This window comes from Pseudophryne corroboree, chromosome 6, assembly GCF_028390025.1.
Source record: "Pseudophryne corroboree isolate aPseCor3 chromosome 6, aPseCor3.hap2, whole genome shotgun sequence".
NCBI classification, from domain to species: domain Eukaryota; kingdom Metazoa; phylum Chordata; class Amphibia; order Anura; family Myobatrachidae; genus Pseudophryne; species Pseudophryne corroboree.
The window spans coordinates 124,503,846-124,525,162 of NC_086449.1; the positions used below are offsets into that span (position 1 = coordinate 124,503,846).

Genomic DNA, 21,317 nt, shown 5'->3' on the forward strand with positions numbered 1-21,317 from the left:
GTACCTGCATCCGCCTTGTATCCTTGCCAAGCTAAAACATTATGCATACAAGCCAACCTGAACCAGATCATAAGAGGATAATACAGCTTTTCAAAACAAACATGGTATGAGTGTCCTCACCATTGCCGCTTTAATACATGATAAATAATCAGCACTTCCAAAGTGTACTACACAATTTTGTGACTGTAATCACTTTAACCTTATTTCTTTAAAATGATATCCATCCAACCCTACTCATGCACCAGCATTGAGGATCTGCAAAACAAACTGACAAACATATAGTAAAGTCAGCATCATACTAGCAGTCAGTCACATGTTATACATTAGTATAATAAGCAATATGAGTACATCATCAACTACAATAATATTTTAAGTACGTAGGAGAACACATTTACTGAATCATGTTTAACAGATCTAACGTATTCAAATGCAATGCAAAAGAAACAGTAATGGTATACAGGCTCATATGCAATATGCACTTATCTAACTATTCGTACTCAAAAGGTAGATAGAGATTTAGTGCTGTATTACCCATACTCAGTAGAGTGGGATACAGGGAGACTCACCCCACGTCTAAGATCGATCACACGTTAGCGAACGCTGAGTGATCCAAACGCTACTAGTGTACACTGCCGCTCCCTAAACCTAGTGAACACAGACACTCCGGTCACACAGCCGCCTATGCTGCAACCGGATCCCCTCGTGGTAGCGCTCAGTGAACACAGACGCACCGGTCACACAGCCGCCTATGCTGCGACCGGGTCCCCTCGTGGTAGCAATCAGTGAACACAGACGCACTGGTCACACAGCCACCTATGCTACGACGAGCCCCCTCGTGGTAGCGTCTGAGACGGAAGCGAGGAAACAGTTCATGGCGGGAGACTCGACGGAAACTGGTCATGAACCGGGGGGATGGGCGACCAGGAGAGCGTCTGACTCCCCCTGCTGACATCAACCCTAGGGATCGCGGCCTCATGCTATTCCTGGAGCCTATGATCCCTAAGGCCTAGCGCCGTGGTGGCGGCGCATCAGCTACTGCTTGGTAGTCTCCTTCCCAAAACAGTGCGGCTGTGTCCGTATTCCTCTTCTAAGCGGAACCAATGCCTTACCTTCTCCCCGTGCTCCGGCCACAGCCTGGTAACGTCTGATGGACCTGCTAGTATATCCGACACAGACGCCCGCCAAATCAGCACTGTACTCGTGGGTAAGCGTTGTTGCGACCCGGCGGAGAGGTGTTGGAGCGACTCTTTCTAATATGCATATAAGACGCTGTTTAGAAAGATCACTCAAAAAAATAGTAAGACTATAAAAATAAAATAAGAAAGCCTAGGGCTGCTAAAAATCAGCAGCCCTCTGACCATGGTCCGGCTCCTGCCGCACCAAACAAAAAACTGATTTGCCTGAGCCAGGAGGCGGGGATATACGGACGGGCCCGTTGCATGCTGGGAGGCCGGAAAGCTTTGACTGACTGGTGCAAATCCGCTGTCGCTACATCATATCCCATTGTTATCCTGTGGATAACCTGTGGACCCTGCCGGAGAATAAAGTGTGTGTGTTCAGATACTAAACAGCCTCCATTTATTTATCAAAAATGCATTAAATCTATGTTACATCTCAATGTGCCAAGACCTTAATCATCCATCTGGCTGTGAGGGGGAGTAACATTGGATGTTCTTTGCGGGGTGTGGATTATTAGATCTACACTAAAAAGGTCTACAGTCAATAGGTCTACCACTAAAGGTATACATGCAACAGGTCGACAGGTCAAATGGTCGACGTAGAATAGGTAGGCAGTAGAAGAGGTTGGCAGGGTGGGTCAAAAGGCCAACATGGAAATGGTCGACACGAAAAAGGTAGACACTTTTTTATTTGGGGGAGTGGGTTGTCACTTTTCTGCCACAAACAATCCCAGTCAGTGTACTGCTTCGCTCGCCATGCTGCAGGTAAGATTGCTATTCCCAATCGTAGTCCACGTGGAGAGTCAAGTATGAAAACGTTTATATAAATGAAAGAAAAAAAAAATTAAATAAAAACTTGTATCGAACATTGTCATGTCGCCCTTTTGAACCGTCTACCTTTTTACATGTCGACCTAATGCATGTCTACCATTAGTGGTCGACCTATTGACTGTAGAGCTATAGACCGGATACCTTCTTTGCCGACACAAATTTACCATCAATGGTAGTGGCTATCACAGTGAGCATATAACAAGTCACCGGTGAGAGTTCATGATGACTTTTAGCCTTGATCTTGGAGAACTGCTGTTTAATTGTATCATTATCTTTATCCACAGATGTTAGTCCTGGACTGTTAAAACATCCGCTACATTTACTGATGTTTGCATATTTGTTTTTTATTTTTTAATTAGTAATTTATCTTTTGACCCCTGAAGTCCATGTAACATTTTCTTTTAACTGATCAGTAAAAAATAAGAATTTACTTACCGGTAATTCTATTTCTCGTAGTCCGTAGTGGATGCTGGGGACTCCGTAAGGACCATGGGGAATAGCGGGCTCCGCAGGAGACTGGGCACTCTAAAGAAACATTTAGTACTATCTGGTGTGCACTGGCTCCTCCCCCTATGCCCCTCCTCCAGACCTCAGTTAAGGAAACTGTGCCCGGAAGAGCTGACATTACAAATAAAGGATTTTGGAATCCCGGGTAAGACTCATACCAGCCACACCAATCACACCGTATAACTTGTGATAAACTTACCCAGTTAACAGTATGAATAACCAACAGAGCATCAACCAATGGATGCCAACATAACCCTTTATTAAGCAATAACTATATACACATATTGCAGAAAGTCCGCACTTGGGACGGGCGCCCAGCATCCACTACGGACTACGAGAAATAGAATTACCGGTAAGTAAATTCTTATTTTCTCTAACGTCCTAGTGGATGCTGGGGACTCCGTAAGGACCATGGGGATTATACCAAAGCTCCCAAACGGGCGGGAGAGTGCGGATGACTCCGCAGCACCGAATGGGCAAAGACCAAGTCCTCCTCAGCCAGGGTATCAAACTTGTAGAACTTTGCAAATGTGTTTGAACCCGACCAAGTAGCAGCTCGGCAAAGCTGTAATGCCGAGACCCCTCGGGCAGCCGCCCAAGAAGAGCCCACCTTCCTTGTGGAATGGGCTTTTACTGATTTTGGATGCGGCAATCCAGCCGCAGAATGAGCCTGCTAAATCGTGTTACAGATCCAGCGAGCAATAGTTTGCTTTGAAGCAGGAGCACCCAGCTTGTTGGATGCATACAGGATAAACAGCGAGTCAGTCTTCCTGACTCCAGCCGTCCTGGCAACATAGATCTTCAAAGCCCTGACTACATCAAGCAACTTGGAATCCTCCAAGTCACGAGTAGCCGCAGGCACCACAATGGGTTGGTTCAGATGAAAAGATGACACCACGTTTGGCAGAAACTGCGGACGAGTTCGCAATTCTGCCCTGTCCATATGGAAAACCAGATAGGGGCTTTTACATGACAAAGCCGCCAATTCTGACACACGCCTAGCTGAGGCTAGGGCCAACAGCATGACCACTTTCCACGTGAGATACTTTAGCTCCACCGTTTTAAGTGGCTCAAACCAGTGGGATTTCAGGAAAGCCAAGATCACGTTAAGATCCCAAGGTGCCACTGGTGGCACAAAAGGAGGCTGAATATGCAGCACTCCCTTAACAAACGTCTGAACCTCAGGCAGTGAAGCCAGTTCTTTTTGAAAGAACATGGATAGGGCCGAAATCTGGACCTTTATGGACCCTAAATTTAGGCCCATAGTCACACCTGACTGTAGGAAGTGCAGGAATCGACCCAGCTGGAATTCCTCTGTAGGGACCTTCCTGGCCTCACACCAAGCAACATATTTTCGCCATATACGGTGATAATGTTTTGCTGTCACGTCCTTCCTAGCCTTTATCAGCGTAGGAATAACTGCTTCCGGAATACCCTTTTCTGCTAGGATCCGGTGTTCAACCGCCATGCTGTCAAACGCAGCCGCGGTAAGTCTTGGAACAGACAGGGCCCTTGTTGTAACTGGTCCTGTCTGAGAGGCAGAGGCCATGGGTCCTCTGTGAGCATTTCTTGTAATTCCGGGTACCAAGTCCTTCTTGGCCAATACGGAACAATGAGTATTGTTCTCACTCCTCTTTTTCTTAAAATTCTCAGCATCTTTGGTATGAGAGGAAGAGGAGGAAACACGTAGACCGACTGGAACACCCACGGTGTTACTAATGCGTCCACAGCTATCGCCTGAGGTTCCCTTGACCTGGTACAATATCTTTTTAGCTTTTTGTTGAGACGGGACGCCATCATGTCCACCTGTGGCAGTTCCCATCGATTTGTAATCTGAGTGAAGACTTCGTGATGAAGTCCCCACTCTCCCGGGTGGAGGTCGTGTCTGCTGAGGAAGACTGCTTCCCAGTTGTCCACTCCCGGAATGAACACTGCTGACAGTGCTAGTACGTGATTCTCCGCCCACCGAAGAATCCTGGTGGCTTCTGCCATTGCCACCCTGCTTCTTGTGCCGCCCTGGCGGTTTACATGGGCCACTGCCGTGATGTTGTCTGACTGAATCAGCACTGGTTGGTTTCGAAGCAGAGGCTCCGCTTGACTCAGGGCGTTGTATATGGCCCTTAGTTCCAGGATATTGATGTGCAGACAAAGTCTACTGACTTGACCACACCCCTTGGAAGTTTCTTCCTTGAGTGACTGCCCCCCACCCTCGGAGGCTTGCATCCGTGGTCACCAGGACCCAGTCCTGTATGCCGAATCTGCGGCCCTCGAGGAGGTGAGCACCTTGTAGCCACCACAGAAGAGACACCCTGGCCCTGGGGGACAGGGTGATCATCCGATGCATCTGAAGATGCGATCCGGACCACTTGTCCAGCAGATCCCACTGAAAGATCCTCGCATGGAACCTGCCAAAGGGAATGGCTTCGTATGACGCCACCATCTTTCCCAGGACTCGCGTGCAGCGATGCACGACACCTGTTTTGGCTTTAGGAGGTCTCTGACCAGAGTCACGAGCTCCTGAGCCTTCTCCTCCGGGAGAAACACCTTCTTCTGGTCTGTGTCCAGAATCATGCCAAGGAAGGGCAGACGCATCGCAGGAATCAGCTGCGACTTTGGAATGTTCAGAATCCAGCCGTGCTGACGCAACACTTCCTGAGAGTGTGCTACGCTGATCAGCAACTGCTCCCTGGACCTCGCCTTTATGAGGAGATCGTCCAAGTATGGGATAATTGTAACACCTTGCTTCCGCAGGAGCACCATCATTTCCGCCATCACTTTGGTAAAAACTCTCGGTGCCGTGGACAGGCCAAACGGCAACGTCTGGAATTGGTAATGACAGTCCCATACCACAAACCTGAGGTACTCCTGATGAGGCGGATAAATGGGGACGTGCAAGTAAGCATCCTTGATGTCCAGAGACACCATAAAATCCCCTTCCTCCAGGCTTGCAATGACCGCTCTGAGCGATTCCATTTTGAACTTGAATTTCTTCAGATAAATGTTAAGGGATTTTAAATTTAAAATGGGTCTGACCAAACCGTCCGGTTTCGGTACCACAAACATAGTGGAATAGTAGCCCCTTCCCCTTTGAAGGGGGGGGGGGGGGGGGGGACCTCTACCACCACCTGCTGGAGAAAAAGTTTGTGAATTGCCTCCAACACTATCTCCCTTTCCATGGGGGAAGTTGGTAAGGCCGATTTTAGGTAACGGTGAGGGGGCATCACCTCGAATTCCAGTCTGTATCCCTGAGACACAATTTGTATAGCCCAAGGATCCACCTGTGAGCGAACCCACTGGTGGCTGAAAAGTCGGAGACGCGCCCCCACGGCTCCTGGCTCCGCCTGTGGAGCCCCAGCGTCATGCGGTGGATTTAGTGGAAGCCGGGAAAGACTTTTGTTCCTGGGAACTAACTGCATGGTGCAGCTTTTTTCCTCTACCCCTGCCTCTGGCAAGAAAGGACGCACCTCTGACCTTCTTGCTCCTCTGAGAACGAAAGGACTGCATTTGGTAATACGGTGCTTTCTTAGGTTGTGGAGGGACATAAGGCAAGAAATTTGACTTCCCAGCCGTAGCTGTGGAAACTAGGTCCGAGAGACCATCCCCAAACAATTCCTCACCCTTATAAGGTAAAACCTCCATGTGTTTTTTAGAGTCGGTATCCCCTGTCCATTGCCGAGTCCATAAGACCCTTCTGGCAGAAATGGACATTGCGTTAACTCTAGAGCCCAGCAGGCAAATGTCCCTCTGGGCATCCCGCATATATAGGACCGCGTCCTTGATATGTGCCAGGGTCAGTAGAACAGTGTCCCTGTCCAGGGTATCTAACTCCTCAGACAGAGAATACGTCCATGCAGCTACCGCACTACACATCCAGGCCGAAGCAATTGCTGGCCTCAGCAGTGTGCCAGAATGTGTATAAACAGACTTCAGGATAGCTTCCTGCTTTCTATCCGCAGGATCCTTTAGGGCGTCCGTATCCGGAGACGGCAGGGCCACCTTCTTGGACAAGCGTGTCAACGCCTTGTCTACCCTAGGGGAGGATTCCCAGCGTAACCTGTCCATTGGCGGGAAAGGATACGCCATAAGTAATCTCTTGGAAACTATCACCTTCCTGTCAGGGAAATCCCACGCTTTTTCACATAATTCATTTAATTCATGTGAAGGGGGAAAAGTCACTTCATGCTTTTTCTCCCCATACATATAAATCCTCTTGTCAGGGACAGGATTTTCCTCAGAAATGTGTAATACATCCTTCATTGCTACAATCATGTAGCGGATGGCTTTAGTCATTTTAGGCTGCAACTTTGCCTCATCGTCATCGACACTGGAGTCAGATTCCGTGTCGACATCTGTGTCAACTATCTGGGATAGTGTGCGCTTTTGAGACCCTGACGGCCTCTGCGCTGTAGGATCAGGCATGGGTTGAGACCCTGACTGTCCCCCGGTTACAGTTTTATCCAATCTGTTATGCAAGGAGTTTACATTATCATTTAACACCTTCCACATATCCATCCAATCAGGTGTCGGCACTGTTGGCGGCGACACCACACTCAGCTGCACTTGTTCTGCCTCCACGTATCCTTCCTCATCAAACATGTCGACACAGGTTTCGTACCGACACACCGCACACACACAGGGAATGCTCTGACTGAGGACAGGACCCCACAAAGGCTTTTGGGGAGACAGAGAGAGAGTATGCCAGCACACACCACAGCGCTATATAACCCAGGGATTACACTGTACCTTAGTGTTTACCCTGTAGCTGCTGTTATATATATATATATATATATACATACATACTGCGCCTAAATTTGTGCCCCCCCTCTCTTTTTTACCCTTTAATGCACCTGTATACTGCAGGGGAGAGCCTGGGGAGCGTCCTTCCAGCGGAGCTGTGAAGAGAAAATGGCGCTGGTGTGCTGAGGAAGAAGGCCCCGCCCCCTCAGCGGCGGGCTTCTGTCCCGCTTTAATGTGTAAAAAATGGCGGGGGCTCGGTCATATATACAGTCCCAGACTGTATATATGCCTCTTTTTGCCAAAAAGGTACTTAATTGCTGCCCAGGGCGCCCCCCCCTGCGCCCTACAGTGACCGGAGTGTGCGGTGTGCTGTGGGAGCAATGGCGCACAGCTGCAGTGCTGTGCGCTACCTTAAGTGAAGACAGGAGTCTTCAGCCGCCGATTTTGATGTCTTCTTGCTTCTGCTGCTTCTGTTCTTGTGGCTCTGCGAGGGGGACGGCGGCGCGGCTCCGGGAAAGGACGATCAAGGTTAGGTACCTGTGTTCGATCCCTCTGGAGCTAATGGTGTCCAATAGCCTAAGAAGCGCTACCTAGCTGCCGTGAGTAGGTTTGCTTCTCTCCCCTCAGTCCCTCGTAGCAGAGAGTCTGTTGCCAGCAGAAGCTCTCTGAAAATAAAAAACCTAACAAAATACTTTCTTTTCTAGCAAGCTCAGGAGAGCCCACTAGGAGCACCCAGCTCGGCCGGGCACAGATTCTAACTGAGGTCTGGAGGAGGGGCATAGAGGGAGGAGCCAGTGCACACCAGATAGTACTAAATCTTTCTTTAGAGTGCCCAGTCTCCTGCGGAGCCCGCTATTCCCCATGGTCCTTACGGAGTCCCCAGCATCCACTAGGACGTTAGAGAAAATAAGAATTTACTTACCGATAATTCTATTTCTCATAGTCCGTAGTGGATGCTGGGGACTCCGAAAGGACCATGGGGAATAGCGGCTCCGCAGGAGACTGGGCACATCTAAAGAAAGCTTTAGGACTAACTGGTGTGCACTGGCTCCTCCCCCTATGACCCTCCTCCAAGCCTCAGTTAGGATACTGTGCCCGGACGAGCGTACACAATAAGGAAGGATTTTGAATCCCGGGTAAGACTCATACCAGCCACACCAATCACACCGTACAACTTGTGATCTGAACCCAGTTAACAGCATGATAACAGAAGGAGCCTCTGAAAAGATGGCTCACAACAACAATAACCCGATTTTTGTAACAATAACTATGTACAAGTAATGCAGACAATCCGCACTTGGGATGGGCGCCCAGCATCCACTACGGACTATGAGAAATAGAATTATCGGTAAGTAAATTCTTATTTTCTCTAACGTCCTAGTGGATGCTGGGGACTCCGAAAGGACCATGGGGATTATACCAAAGCTCCCAAACGGGCGGGAGAGTGCGGATGACTCTGCAGCACCGAATGAGAGAACTCCAGGTCCTCCTCAGCCAGGGTATCAAATTTGTAGAATTTAGCAAACGTGTTTGCCCCTGACCAAGTAGCTGCTCGGCAAAGTTGTAAAGCCGAGACCCCTCGGGCAGCCGCCCAAGATGAGCCCACTTTCCGTGTGGAATGGGCTTTTACAGATTTTGGCTGTGGCAGGCCTGCCACAGAATGTGCAAGCTGAATTGTACTACAAATCCAACGAGCAATCGTCTGCTTAGAAGCAGGAGCACCCAGCTTGTTGGGTGCATACAGGATAAACAGCGAGTCAGATTTTCTGACTCCAGCCGTCCTGGAAACATATTTTCAGGGCCCTGACAACATCCAGCAACTTGGATTCCTCCAAGTCCCTAGTAGCCGCAGGCACCAAAATAGGTTGGTTCAGGTGAAAACGCTGGAACCACCTTAGGGAGAAACTGAGGACGAGTACTCAATTCCCCCTGTCCGAATGGAAAATCAGATAAGGGCTTTTACAGGATAAAGCCGCCAATTCTGACACGCGCCTGGCCCAGGCCAGGGCCAACGGCATGACCACTTTCCATGTGAGATATTTTAACTCCACAGATTTAAGTGGTTCAAACCAATGTGACTTTTGGAACCCAAACTACATTGAGATCCCAAATTGCCACTGGAGGCACAAAAGGAGGCTGTATATGCAGTACCCCTTTTACAAACGTCTAAACTTCAGGGACTGAAGCTAGTTCTTTTTTGGAAGAAAATTGATGGGGCCGAAATCTGAACCTTAATGGACCCCAATTTCAGGCCCATAGACTCTCCTGTTTGCAGGAAATGTAGGAATCGACCCAGTTGAATTTCCTCCGTCGGGCCTTACTGGCCTCGCACTACGCAACATATTTTCGCCAATTGCGGTGATAATGTTTTTGTGGTTACATCCTTCCTGGCTTTGATCAGGATAGGGATGACTTCATCCGGAATGCCTTTTTTCCTTCAGGATCCGGTGTTCAACCGCCATGCCGTCAAACGCAGCCGCGGTAAGTCTTGGAACAGACAGGGTCCTTGCTGGAGCAGGTCCCTTCTTAGAGGTAGAGGCCACGGATCCTCCGTGAGCCTCTATTGAAGTTCCGGTTACCAAGTCCTTCTTGGCCAATCCGGAGCCACGAATATAGTGCTTTCTCCTCTCCATCTTATCAATCTCAGTACCTTGGGTATGAGAGGCAGAGGAGGGAACACATACACTGACTGGTACACCCACTGTGTTACCAGAGCGTCTACAACTATTGCCTGAGGGTCTCTTGACCTGGCGCAATACCTGTCGAGTTTTTTAATCATGTGGACGACTTCTGGGTGAAGTCCCCACTCTCCCGGGTGGAGGTCGTGCTGAGGAAGTCTGCTTCCCAGTTGTCCACTCCCGGAATGAATACTGTTGACAGTGCTATCACATGATTTTCCGCCCAGCGAAGAATCCTTGCAGCTTCTGCCATTGCCCTCCTGCTTCTTGTGCCACCCTGTCTGTTTACGTGGGTGACTGCCATGATGTTGTCCGACTGGATCAACACCGGCTGACCTTGAAGCAGAGGTCTCGCTAAGCTTAGAGCATTGTAAATGGCCCTTAGCTTCAGGATATTTATGTGAAGTGATGTATCCAGGCTTGACCCTAAGCCCTGGATATTCCTTCCCTGTGTGACTGCTCCCCAGCCTCGCAGGCTGGCATCCGTGGTCACCAGGACCCAGTCCTGAATGCCGAATCTGCGGCCCTCTAGAAGATGAGCACTCTGCAACCACTACAGGATGGATACCCTTGTCCTTGGCGACAGGGTTATCCGCTGATGTATCTGAAAATGCGACCCGGACCATTTGTCCAGTAGGTTCCACTGGAAAGTTCTTGCGTGGAATCTAACGAATGGGATTGCTTCGTAGGAAGCCACCATTTTTACCCAGAACCCTTGTGCATTGATGCACTGAGACTTGGTTCGGTTTTAGGAGGTTCCCGATTAGCTCGGATAACTCCCTGGCTTTCTCTTCCGGGAGAAACACCTTTTTTCTGGACTGTGTCCAGGATCATCCCTAGGAAACAGAAGACAAGTCGTCGGAACCAGCTGCGATTTTGGAATATTGAGAATCCAATCGTGCTGCCGCAACACTACCAGAGATAGTGCTACACCGACCTCCAACTGTTCCCTGGATCTTACCCGTATCAGGGAATCGTCAAAGTAAGGGATAACTAAAATTCCCTTCCTTCGAAGGGATATCATTTCGTCCATTACCTTGGTAAAGACCCGGGGTGCCGTGGACCATCCCTACGGCAGCGTCTGAACTGATAGTGACAGTTCTGTACCATAACCTGAGGTACCCTTGGTGAGAAGGGTAAATTTTGACATGAAGGTAAGCATCCTTGATGTCCCGAGACATCATGTAGTCCCCTTCTTCCAGGTTCGCAATCACTGCTCTGAGTGACTCAATCTTGAATTTGAACCTCTGTATGTAAGTGTTCAAAGATTTTAGATTTTAGATTTAGAATCGGTCTCACCGAGCCGTCTGGCTTCGGTACCACAATAGTGTGGAATAATACCCCGTTCCCTGTTGCAGGAGGGGTACCTCGATTATCACCTGCTGGGAATACAGCTTGTGAATGGCTTCCAAAACTGCCTCCCTGTCAGAGGGAGACGTCGGTAAAGCCGACTTTTGGAAACGGCGAGGGGGAGACGTCTCGAATTCCAATATGTACCCCTGAGATATTACCTGAAGGATCCAGGGGTCTACTTGCGAGTGAGCCCACTGCGCACTGAAATTCATTGAGAACGGGCCCCCACCGTGCCTGGGAACTGGCTGATCTCTACAGCCTTTTTCCTCTCCCTCTGTCACGAGCAGAAAAGAGGAACCTTTTGTCCGCTTGCCAAAAAAGGACTGCGCCCGATAATACGGCGTCTTACTTTGAGAGGCGACCTGGGGTACCAACGTGGATTTCCCAGCTGTTGCCGTGGCCACCAGGTCTAAAAGACCGACCCCAAATGTCCCCTTTCAAAGGCAATACTTCCAAATGCCGTTTGGAATCCGCATCACCTGACCATTTTACTGGTAGACTTGGACAACGCACTTATACTTGATGCCAGTCGGCAATTATTCCGCTGTGCATCATGCATATATAGAAATGCATCTTTTAAATGCTCTATAGGCAATAATATACTATCCTTATCTAGGATATCAATATTTCCAGTCATGGAATCCGACCATGCCAACCCAGCACTGCACCTCCAGGCTGAGGCGATAGCTGGTCGCAGTATAACACCAGTATGTGTGTAAATACCTTTTTGGATACCCTCCTGCTTTCTATCAGCAGGATCCTTAAGGGCGGCCATCTCATGAGAGGGTAGAGCCCTTGTTCTTACAAGCGTGTGAGCGCCTTATCCCCCCTAGAGGGTGTTTCCCAACGCACCCTAACCTCTGGCGGGAAAGGGTATGCAGCCAATACTTTTTAAGAAATTTGTTATCGGGGGGAAACCCACGCATCATCACACACCTCATTTTATTTCTCAGATTCAGGAAAACTACAGGTAGTTTTTCCCTCACCGAACATAATACCCCTTTTTGGTGGTACTCGTATTATCGGAAATGTATAAAAACATTTTCCATTGTCTCAGTCATGTAACGTGTGGCCCTACTGGAAATCACGGTTGTCTCTTCACCGTCGACACAGGAGTCAGTATCCGTGTCGGCGTCTGTATCTGCCATCTGAGGTAACGGCCGCTTTCGAGCCCCTGACGGCCTATGAGACGTCTGGACAGGCACAAGCTGAGTAGCCGGCTGTCTCATGTCAACCACTGTTTTTTTATATAGAGCTGACACTGTCACGTAATTTTCAACAGTACATCCACTCAGGTGTCGACCCCCTAGGGGGTGACATCACTGTTACAGACACTCTGCTCCATCTCCACATCATTTTTCTCCTCATACATGTCGACACAAACGTACCGACACACAGCACACACACAGGGAATGCTCTGATAGAGGACAGGACCCCACTAGCCCTTTGGGGAGACAGAGGGAGAGTATGCCAGCACACACCAGAGCGCTATATATATATATATATATATATATATATATATATATATACAGGGATAACCTTATATAAGTGTTTTTCCCCTTATAGCTGCTGTATGTTTTAATACTGCGCCTAATTAGTGCCCCCCTCTCTTTTTTCTGTAGTGTAGTGACTGCAGGGAAGAGCAGGGAGCTTCCCTCCAACTGAGCTGTGAGGGAAAATGGCGCCAGTGTGCTGAGGAGATAGGCTCCGCCCCCTTTACGGCGGCCTTATCTCCCGGTTTTTTGTATATTCTGGCAGGGGTTAAATGCATCCATATAGCCCAGGAGCTATATGTGATGTATTTTTTGCCATGTAAGGTATGTTTTATTGCGTCTCAGGGCGCCCCCCCCAGCGCCCTGCACCCTCAGTGACCGGAGTGTGAAGTGTGCTGAGAGCAATGGCGCACAGCTGCAGTGCTGTGCGCTACCTTATGAAGACAGGAAAGTCTTCTGCCGCCGATTTATGGACCTCTTCTTGCTTCAGCATCTGTAAGGGGGCCGGCGGCGCGGCTCCGGGACCCATCCATGGCTGGGCCTGTGATCGTCCCTCTGGAGCTAATGTCCAGTAGCCAAGAAGCCCAATCCACTCTGCACGCAGGTGAGTTCGCTTCTTCTCCCCTTAGTCCCTCGATGCAGTGAGCCTGTTGCCAGCAGGTCTCACTGAAAATAACAAACCTAAACTAAAACTTTCACTAAGAAGCTCAGGAGAGCCCCTAGTGTGCACCCTTCTCGTCGGGCACAGAAATCTAACTGAGGCTTGGAGGAGGGTCATAGGGGGAGGAGCCAGTGCACACCAGTTAGTCCTAAAGCTTTCTTTAGATGTGCCCAGTCTCCTGCGGAGCCGCTATTCCCCATGGTCCTTTCGGAGTCCCCAGCATCCACTAGGACGTTAGAGAAATCTTTGTATTACTTTGTTGTGGGATATTTATTTAGCACCTTTGCAATTTACAACAGTGATCTTTTCTTTATTCTATTGTATTTTGTGTATGGTGTTCTGGTAATCACCACGGGCAGCCGGTGTGTTCTAAGGACTAGTTATTCTGCATTTGATCACTTTTGCGATTCTTTTAAACCAACAAATTTGACTGAAAAAAGAAATCAAGGTTCTGGAATGGCCAAGCCACAGTGTAGCCCACATCCCCATTAAGAGTCTGTGGAAAAATCCTTACTGAAGCCGTAACCTCAAGCTACTCCTGATGAAGGGGGTTCTGTAAGTAGCATAAGGTGGGCTTACTGTTCCACATGTAGCTTTCTTCTGTTGTCTTACATTTTATTAAAGGATGACAAGTTCCAGTATGTAATGGACTACGTCTATCTGTTATTACCCTGTTCTATCACTGTTGTTTCCAATTGTGAAGTGTAATGGAATATGCTGCGCTATGTAAGAAACATAAATCAAATGAGATGAGTTTTACCAACTTTTGGGACTTTGTGAGGACTAAATGGTTATTGATTATCTCCCAATATGTAGGAACACAGATTAAAATGAAATGTACTTTCTATTTCCCAGGACGGTATAATAAAGGAAAAGGCAAAATGAGTGACCTGGGAAGTGCAGAGGGCGTGTTACTGGGCGATAAGGCGATGGGAGGGGTGTAAGTACATATAAGAGGGTAATCTGCCTACCCAAGATAACACAGACCTGTGACACCGTGACACAGCACTCGGTTACCTCCGTCTCCATAGGCAGGATACAAATGAGCTGTTTCTGTCTTATATTTTTAGGCTCTACTCTGTTCCCCTTCTGGTAACTATTACAACACAGGAATAACCCACCACAAGCATACTATAGAAACTGATTATTAAACAGCAGATTATCTGCAAACTCTTCCAGTCATAATATTGTACAATTAGCAGCGCTGAAACACCATAGGCTGAGAGCAGTATGCCAAACCTGTAATCATTGAAGTGCCCAATGGCAGATAAAGTGCTGCAATCTAACTACCCATGTAAACATGGGTTAATCCATAAACATGCATAAGAACATCTAAAATATACAGTACAATAAAAAACACACATGGGGGATACACAATGCAGCATTTTATCTGACATTGGTCACCTGAGTGATTACAGGTTTGGCATAGCGCTCTCAGCACAAGGTGTTTCAGCGCTGCTAATTGTATACTACTGTTGTTTCCTTTTACTTGTTGGTTGCACCCTCCATCTAGTTAGTACCTGCTTTTCCCTCTCACGTCTCTTCTGCCCAGCGCCAAGGCTTTTATTTATATTTTGTTTATATCTTCCAGTCAAGAAAAGTACATGGTGTGTTTTGCTGTATATATTAGCCTCTATGAGTAGCTCATTTCAATTAGAGGGGGGGGGGGGGGGGGGGGGGGGGCTGCGAGCAAAAAAAAAATCAGTACGTTCGGAACTGGCCGCACTTATTCGCACCATATCGCAGGGAATAGCTAATTAAATCTATCCCTAAATAAAAGTTGGAACAGCATTATAATGTAAGAAATCAGTCCCCCACAGCATTGCCAATGCAGCACTGTTACATGTTTATTTAAAAACAAACAAAACAATTGCGAAAATAATGAACAGAGTCTACATTATATAACATGTTATTCTTCTATTGGTCATGTCAAGCGTATACCACAGTATCCTGACAGTGTTGTAAGGTCAAATAATTCCCATTGCAGGACTGCAGTATCTATAAAAAGTACATTGTCTATCCCTATGCAGAGCGAGTCAGGAGCAGGCCACTGCTACGGCACCAAGCGCAAAGCCACGGGCAGGCAACTGCTACGGCACCCAGCGCAAAGCCACGGGCAGGCAACTGCCACGGCACTCAGGGCAAAGCCACGGGCAGGCAACTGCCACGACACTCAGCGCAAAGCCACGGGCAGGCAACTGCTACGGCACCCAGCGCAAAGTCACGGGCAGGCAACTGCTACGGCACCCAGCGCAAAGCCACGGGCAGGCAACTGCCACGGCACCCAGCGCAAAGCCACGGGCAGGCAACTGCCACGGCACTCAGGGCAAAGCCACGGGCAGGCAACTGCCACGGCACTCAGGGCAAAGCCACGGGCAGGCAACTGCCACGGCACTCAGGGCAAAGCCACGGGCAGGCAACTGCCACGGCACTGCCAGTCACCTCATTTAGGGACAGACAGATTTTTTTATACATATATATATATTTATATTATGGAAAACTATTGCACCAATGCTTTTTCCCTCTCACTCTGTCCTATACACCACACAGTTACAGCCTGTGATAACACTGCTATCCAAGACTCGTCGTTGCGGCTTGTGAAGACGTCACCATACCTTTGCATGGGAAAGACCTATTTAACAAGTGCTGCCACAATTCCTGTCCGATTATCGCCATCTCAAAAGGGGATGAACAAATTAAAATCACCTTATAAAATGCTCGATTCTTAAAAAAGAAAAGAATAAAAAAGTGAATACATTTTATCTATTTGAACTTCCCCCATATTAGTTGAATGGAGAGCCATGATTGCACGGTGACACCTGCATACACAATGGGGCAGACTCCATTTGTTGCAGAAGTCGCCAGGACCCGCACATTAACTACGGATGGCAATTTGCTTGCACGCTATGGAGGTGCGTACAGAATCTACCAACTGTAACGCAAAGAAAAATGCGCAACACAAACTCATTATCAGCTCGTGAATCTCTGCCACAAAAACTAGTTGGGCAAAGTGGTAGGTTCCCTCTTACTTCTTCGGACAGTATCACGCAGCAGCTTTGGCAATATACTGTGGATAAAAATTAACCTCAGCACCACAATAGGAGGATCTACTGATAAGTCGCCCCCTTTAGTATCGCTCAGGCAAGCTTTGCACTTGGTAATTACTTACAATTATCTTTGGTACAATTATCACAATACCCAAACATTACTGCAGACAGTGCAATGGTAGCAACCCCCACCCTCACTATCTAAGTGTCACTATGCTTTTGGACTACGTCACTATCAAACACAACCTCCCCCCCGTCATATGGACCAATAGGAGGCCACGTCACAGCTGTTTAAAAACAAACTTTAAAAGGAATGAAGTTTAACTGACCCTGGGTATATATTGGATAATGCTCTCCCTGCTGTACGTTACATATATACTGTAAGTTAGAAGTGACTCTAGGTCAAACGGACTATATAGAAGCCCAAGGTCTCTGTAGAGATGAATTATTCCATATAATACAGACTTATTCCTGAAAAACACAGAACTGGTGACATCAGACTGTTACTACAGATATTATTTACAGGAGATTATACAGTCTTGGATATTAGAAACAAATACGCACACAGAAAGCAATGTCAGATGTAATTAAGAAGTACACTGAAAGGTGAAATAATGTATAAAATGTAGAGACTGCATCTTACAACAAAGGTACTAATTCAGACCTATTCGCTCGCTAGGGTTTTTTTGCAGTCCTGCGGTCACATAGTCGCCGCCCATAGGGGAGTGTTTTTTCGCTTTGCAAGTGTGCGACTGCATGTGTAGCAGAGCTGTACAAACAGATTTTGTGCAGTCTCTGAGTAGCCCAGGACTTACGCAGCCGCTGCGAACACTTCAGCCTGTCTGGGACTGGAATTGACATCAGGAACCCTCCCTGCAAATGCTTGCACACGCCAGCGTTTTCCAAACACTCCCAGAAAACGGTTAATTACCACCAACAAACGCCTTCTTCCCGTCAATCTCCTTGCGAACACCCGTGCAAATGGATTCTTTGCACAAACCCATCACTGAGCAGCGATCCGCTTTGTACCCGTGCATTGAAGTGCATACGCATGCGCAGTTTAGACCTGATGGCAGGCTGTAAGAAAACACAGCCTAGCGATCAGGTCTGAATTAGGCCCAATGTACTAACCCTCTGATACAAATGCCATCGGCCACCACAATAAAGTTGTGTATTCTTCATGTACTAAACACGCATCGGAATACTTCCATCAATGTCTGAAGAATCAAACACAACTCTATTGGGGGGGGGGGGGGGGGGGGGGGTCCAGTTACCAGCGATATTGCTGTAATGCGGTGCACATGATCAGCCAGTTACGGTAACAACAACATAGCAAGTTTTCCTGTGTTCCTCTATGGGGTGCGAGGCAAAACATGCGACGTGGGTGGACTCAAAGTGCCGTCCTGGAATGACACATTGCGAAGAACTGAACCATCCCCTTATAGAACATTAATATTAGATGTATAGAGTCATCACTTCATGCACGAGATACATATACAATAGCTGAGGCCAATCAAGAGCTGCAGGCAGGACACATAATGCAAGGATACGTACAGACATTACTACATACAGATCAGATGCTACATGGATAGAAAGCACCTGCAGGCAGGACACATATAACACTATGATGTTGCATGTGTACAGACATTACTATATACAGGTCAGACGCTAGATGTCTACATAATGAAATGTTGCTGGATGTGTACAGACATTATACACAGGTCAGAGATACTATATGTATATAGAGTGGCTGCAGGCAGGACACATATAATACTATGGTGCTGCAGGTGTACACTGTACAGACATTACTATATACAGGTCAGGGACACTAGGTGTCTACATAATGCAATGATGCTGCATGTGTACAGACATTACTATATACAGGTCAGACGCTAGATGGATAGAGAGCAGCTGCAGGCAGGACACATATAATACTATGATGCTGCATGTGTACAAACATTACTATATACAGATGTACATGATGCAAGGATGCTGCCATTAGTGTAAACAGGTCAGAGCCACTAGCTGTATATATAATGCAATGATGCTGGATGTGTACAGGCATTAGTGCGGGGAGAGCCCCCTGCAGCCGGCACATGGGCACACATGCACAGTGATACACACAGCAGCAGCAGGAGACACACACTGTGTACACACAGACACATCACAGGCCTCAGGCTCCTGTCACACTGAGCTGGGAGCCTGCAGCCCTGACTGCTCTCACACAGGGCATAGTGCGCGTCTCCAGGGCTCCCCGCGCTGCCCATCTGCTACCCCCTCTCCCCCTCCATCCCAGCGGCTCACAGCACATCCTCAGGGTCCCCCTCACCTGCACAGGATCCGCCATCTTGCTCCATTCATGCTCCTCTGTCCCCCCCGAGGAACGAACTACGCATGCGCAGGGCCTCGCACAACGGACTGCGCAGGTGCGCTTAGGGATCCCCGCAACCATAGACAACAGAGGAGGGGCTGAGTGCACGGCGCCGCCATATTGATTACGGGTGAAGCTTTTCGGCGGACATATTGGGGAAGGGCGCGCGGCTCGCAGCGGACCGACATCTTTGTTGAGGGCAGTGATTCGGTGTGCGCCGTGTGTAGCCCGCTGAGATCAGGCTGGGGCGAGCCCATCTTTACGTTATACGTGCGGCGTTCCTTCATGGCAGTGGCTGAGGCAAGCGCACCCGCCATGTTGTAGGGGAAAATACATTAAGAACCATCTTGTGGGAGGTGGCTGCCATCTTGGAGCTTGAGATTCACTTGTGTTCCACCTGTATCCTGTCTGTATACATATACTGTGACTGGCACTAGGGATGGCCATCAGTGGGTTATCAATCGATGGTCACCATCGATGGTGCCATTGATGGATAACCTTGATGGTGTAAAACCATCTGGAAGGGATCAGTCGATGGTTTTACCCATTGATGGTCATCCCTGCATTACTGTGTAATGAAATGCGGGCCAATCAGAGGCTGGGGGTCTGGCTTCACGGGTGCCAACAGCGGGGGGTCTAATCTCAGTGCCCTGACACTTTGAGAGAAAAAATAATAATTCTGTAGCACTAAACCATAGATGGCGGGAAACCATCTGGTTCTCCCCCATCAATGATAAAAGTATTCAACATCGGTCATATACCATCGATTTTGAATCATCGATGGTCATCCCTAACTGGCACCGTAATTATTGCCAGAGGAGAGACCTGTCACCCACCTGTAAGGCGCCCATGCTGCGTATTGCTGTCACACCTGCCAACGTTTAGTCATGGCGGGAAGATGGGACAAATAAGCCTCACGCAGAAACGCCGCCTGTTGTGTTGAGAGGGCACCCACCTGCTGGTATACCCCATTCTGCTATTCAGGACAGTCCCACCGATGTCGGGACTATTGAGAGGTGGCCTATGCTATACTGTATATACTGTAACTGTAAGCCCCATGGTACAAGTTGTGAAAAACGTACACCCCCCCAATTCTCCCCCACTCTACCCCTGCGCGTGACATTAGAATCATGGAATTTTGATGGCAGATAAGAACCACTTGGCCCCTGTAGTCTGTCCATGTACACACTTACACGCTAGGGTTAATATTTGTCGGGAGCCGACAACCTACCAGTATAAGTTTGTAGAGTGGGGGGAAACCAGTGTACCCGGAGGAAACCCAACGAAAGTACGGGAGGCATATAAAAACTCCACACAGTTAGGGCAGCGGTGGGAGTCGAACCCATGATCTCGCTGCTGTGAGGCAGTAATTCTAACAATTACACCATCCATGTTGGCCAAACATTGCGGCAGTACAGTCTACGGAAAACGTGACAGACCTGCTGTAGGTATGTGTACCGCCCAACATTATTAACAGTTATAATAAACATTCTAAAATGGGATGGGGGGTGGTTGCAGCATGTCAGGGGCACGTCTATTCCCACTATAATGAGGACATGCTCCAGTAGGCCTCAGACAATGGGTGTTTTTGCCAGAAAAACACAATTTTATATGCCCTACTCAGTTAATGATCACTTCTGAAACTGACCAGGGCACCTTTTGCGGTCATGGTTGCAAAATCTCTGGGAGAATCACAAGTTTTTGGAGTAAAGAAGGCCTCACCATATAGAGACAATTTGCATCACTATGACCCCTGCAACTGCCAGTTGGACCTCCCCCTGTAGGATCTCCCAGAAGGTATGGGTATAGTTTTATCACGGTAACTTACACATAGAAACATAGAATTTGACGGCAGATAAGAACCACTTGGCCCATCTAGTCTGCCCATTTTTTACCATATTTTTATTTCTGCAGCGGGGTACATTGGTTTCCACAGGGAAAACATTGGGTGTAGAGATGGATCTTGATCCACAGGCACCAACAGACTAAAGCTTTAGAGTCAGACTGTCCCAAGATGAATTGGGGCCTCCTCTATAACCCCGCCTCCAGGCACTGGAGCTCAGTTTCGAGTTGGTGCCTGCAGAAGCAGGTCACTTAACAGAGGGGCTGCACTGGGTAGCCCTGAAAAAGCTTTTTAGAAGACTTCAGGGGCGGCAGTACTTACCTGTCAGGGTGACATTCTGTGCTGCGGCTCTGTTCCCGGGTACTTGCGGCGGAGACACTCCGGCTTTAGGTACACGGTCGCAGATGCTCTCCTGGTTCGCGTGGCTGCTACAGAAGGGAGGAGGTAAGAGGATCCCCCAGATGGGACCCGCCATTAAATCGCGTTCTGGTCGCAGTCTAGGGAGACGGACTGCAACACTGGTGTGGACACTGTAACAGAGCAGGGACCCCACTATATCCACCAGAGCAGAGGAGTACAGGTCGGATATGTTAATGTCCACTTTATTAAGACTCCATA

At 48.3% G+C, this 21,317-nt stretch overlaps 1 protein-coding gene across 2 annotated transcripts in view; it reads right to left on the reverse strand.

The window, feature by feature from the left end:
* The window catches only part of XPO7 (exportin 7), a 144,210-nt gene extending 125,174 nt beyond the window's left edge, over positions 1 to 19,036 (reverse strand). Inside the window, exon 1 of one of the 2 annotated variants that reach the window (XM_063931824.1) lies at positions 18,815 to 19,036. In XM_063931824.1, the coding sequence (XP_063787894.1) occupies positions 18,815 to 18,937 (123 nt within the window). In that variant the 5' untranslated portion in view covers positions 18,938 to 19,036. Of the gene's footprint in view, positions 1 to 18,709; positions 18,734 to 18,814 lie in introns of those variants that run through there. The other variant, XM_063931822.1, reaches the window with a different exon arrangement.
* Positions 19,037 to 21,317: the final 2,281 nt, after the last annotated feature.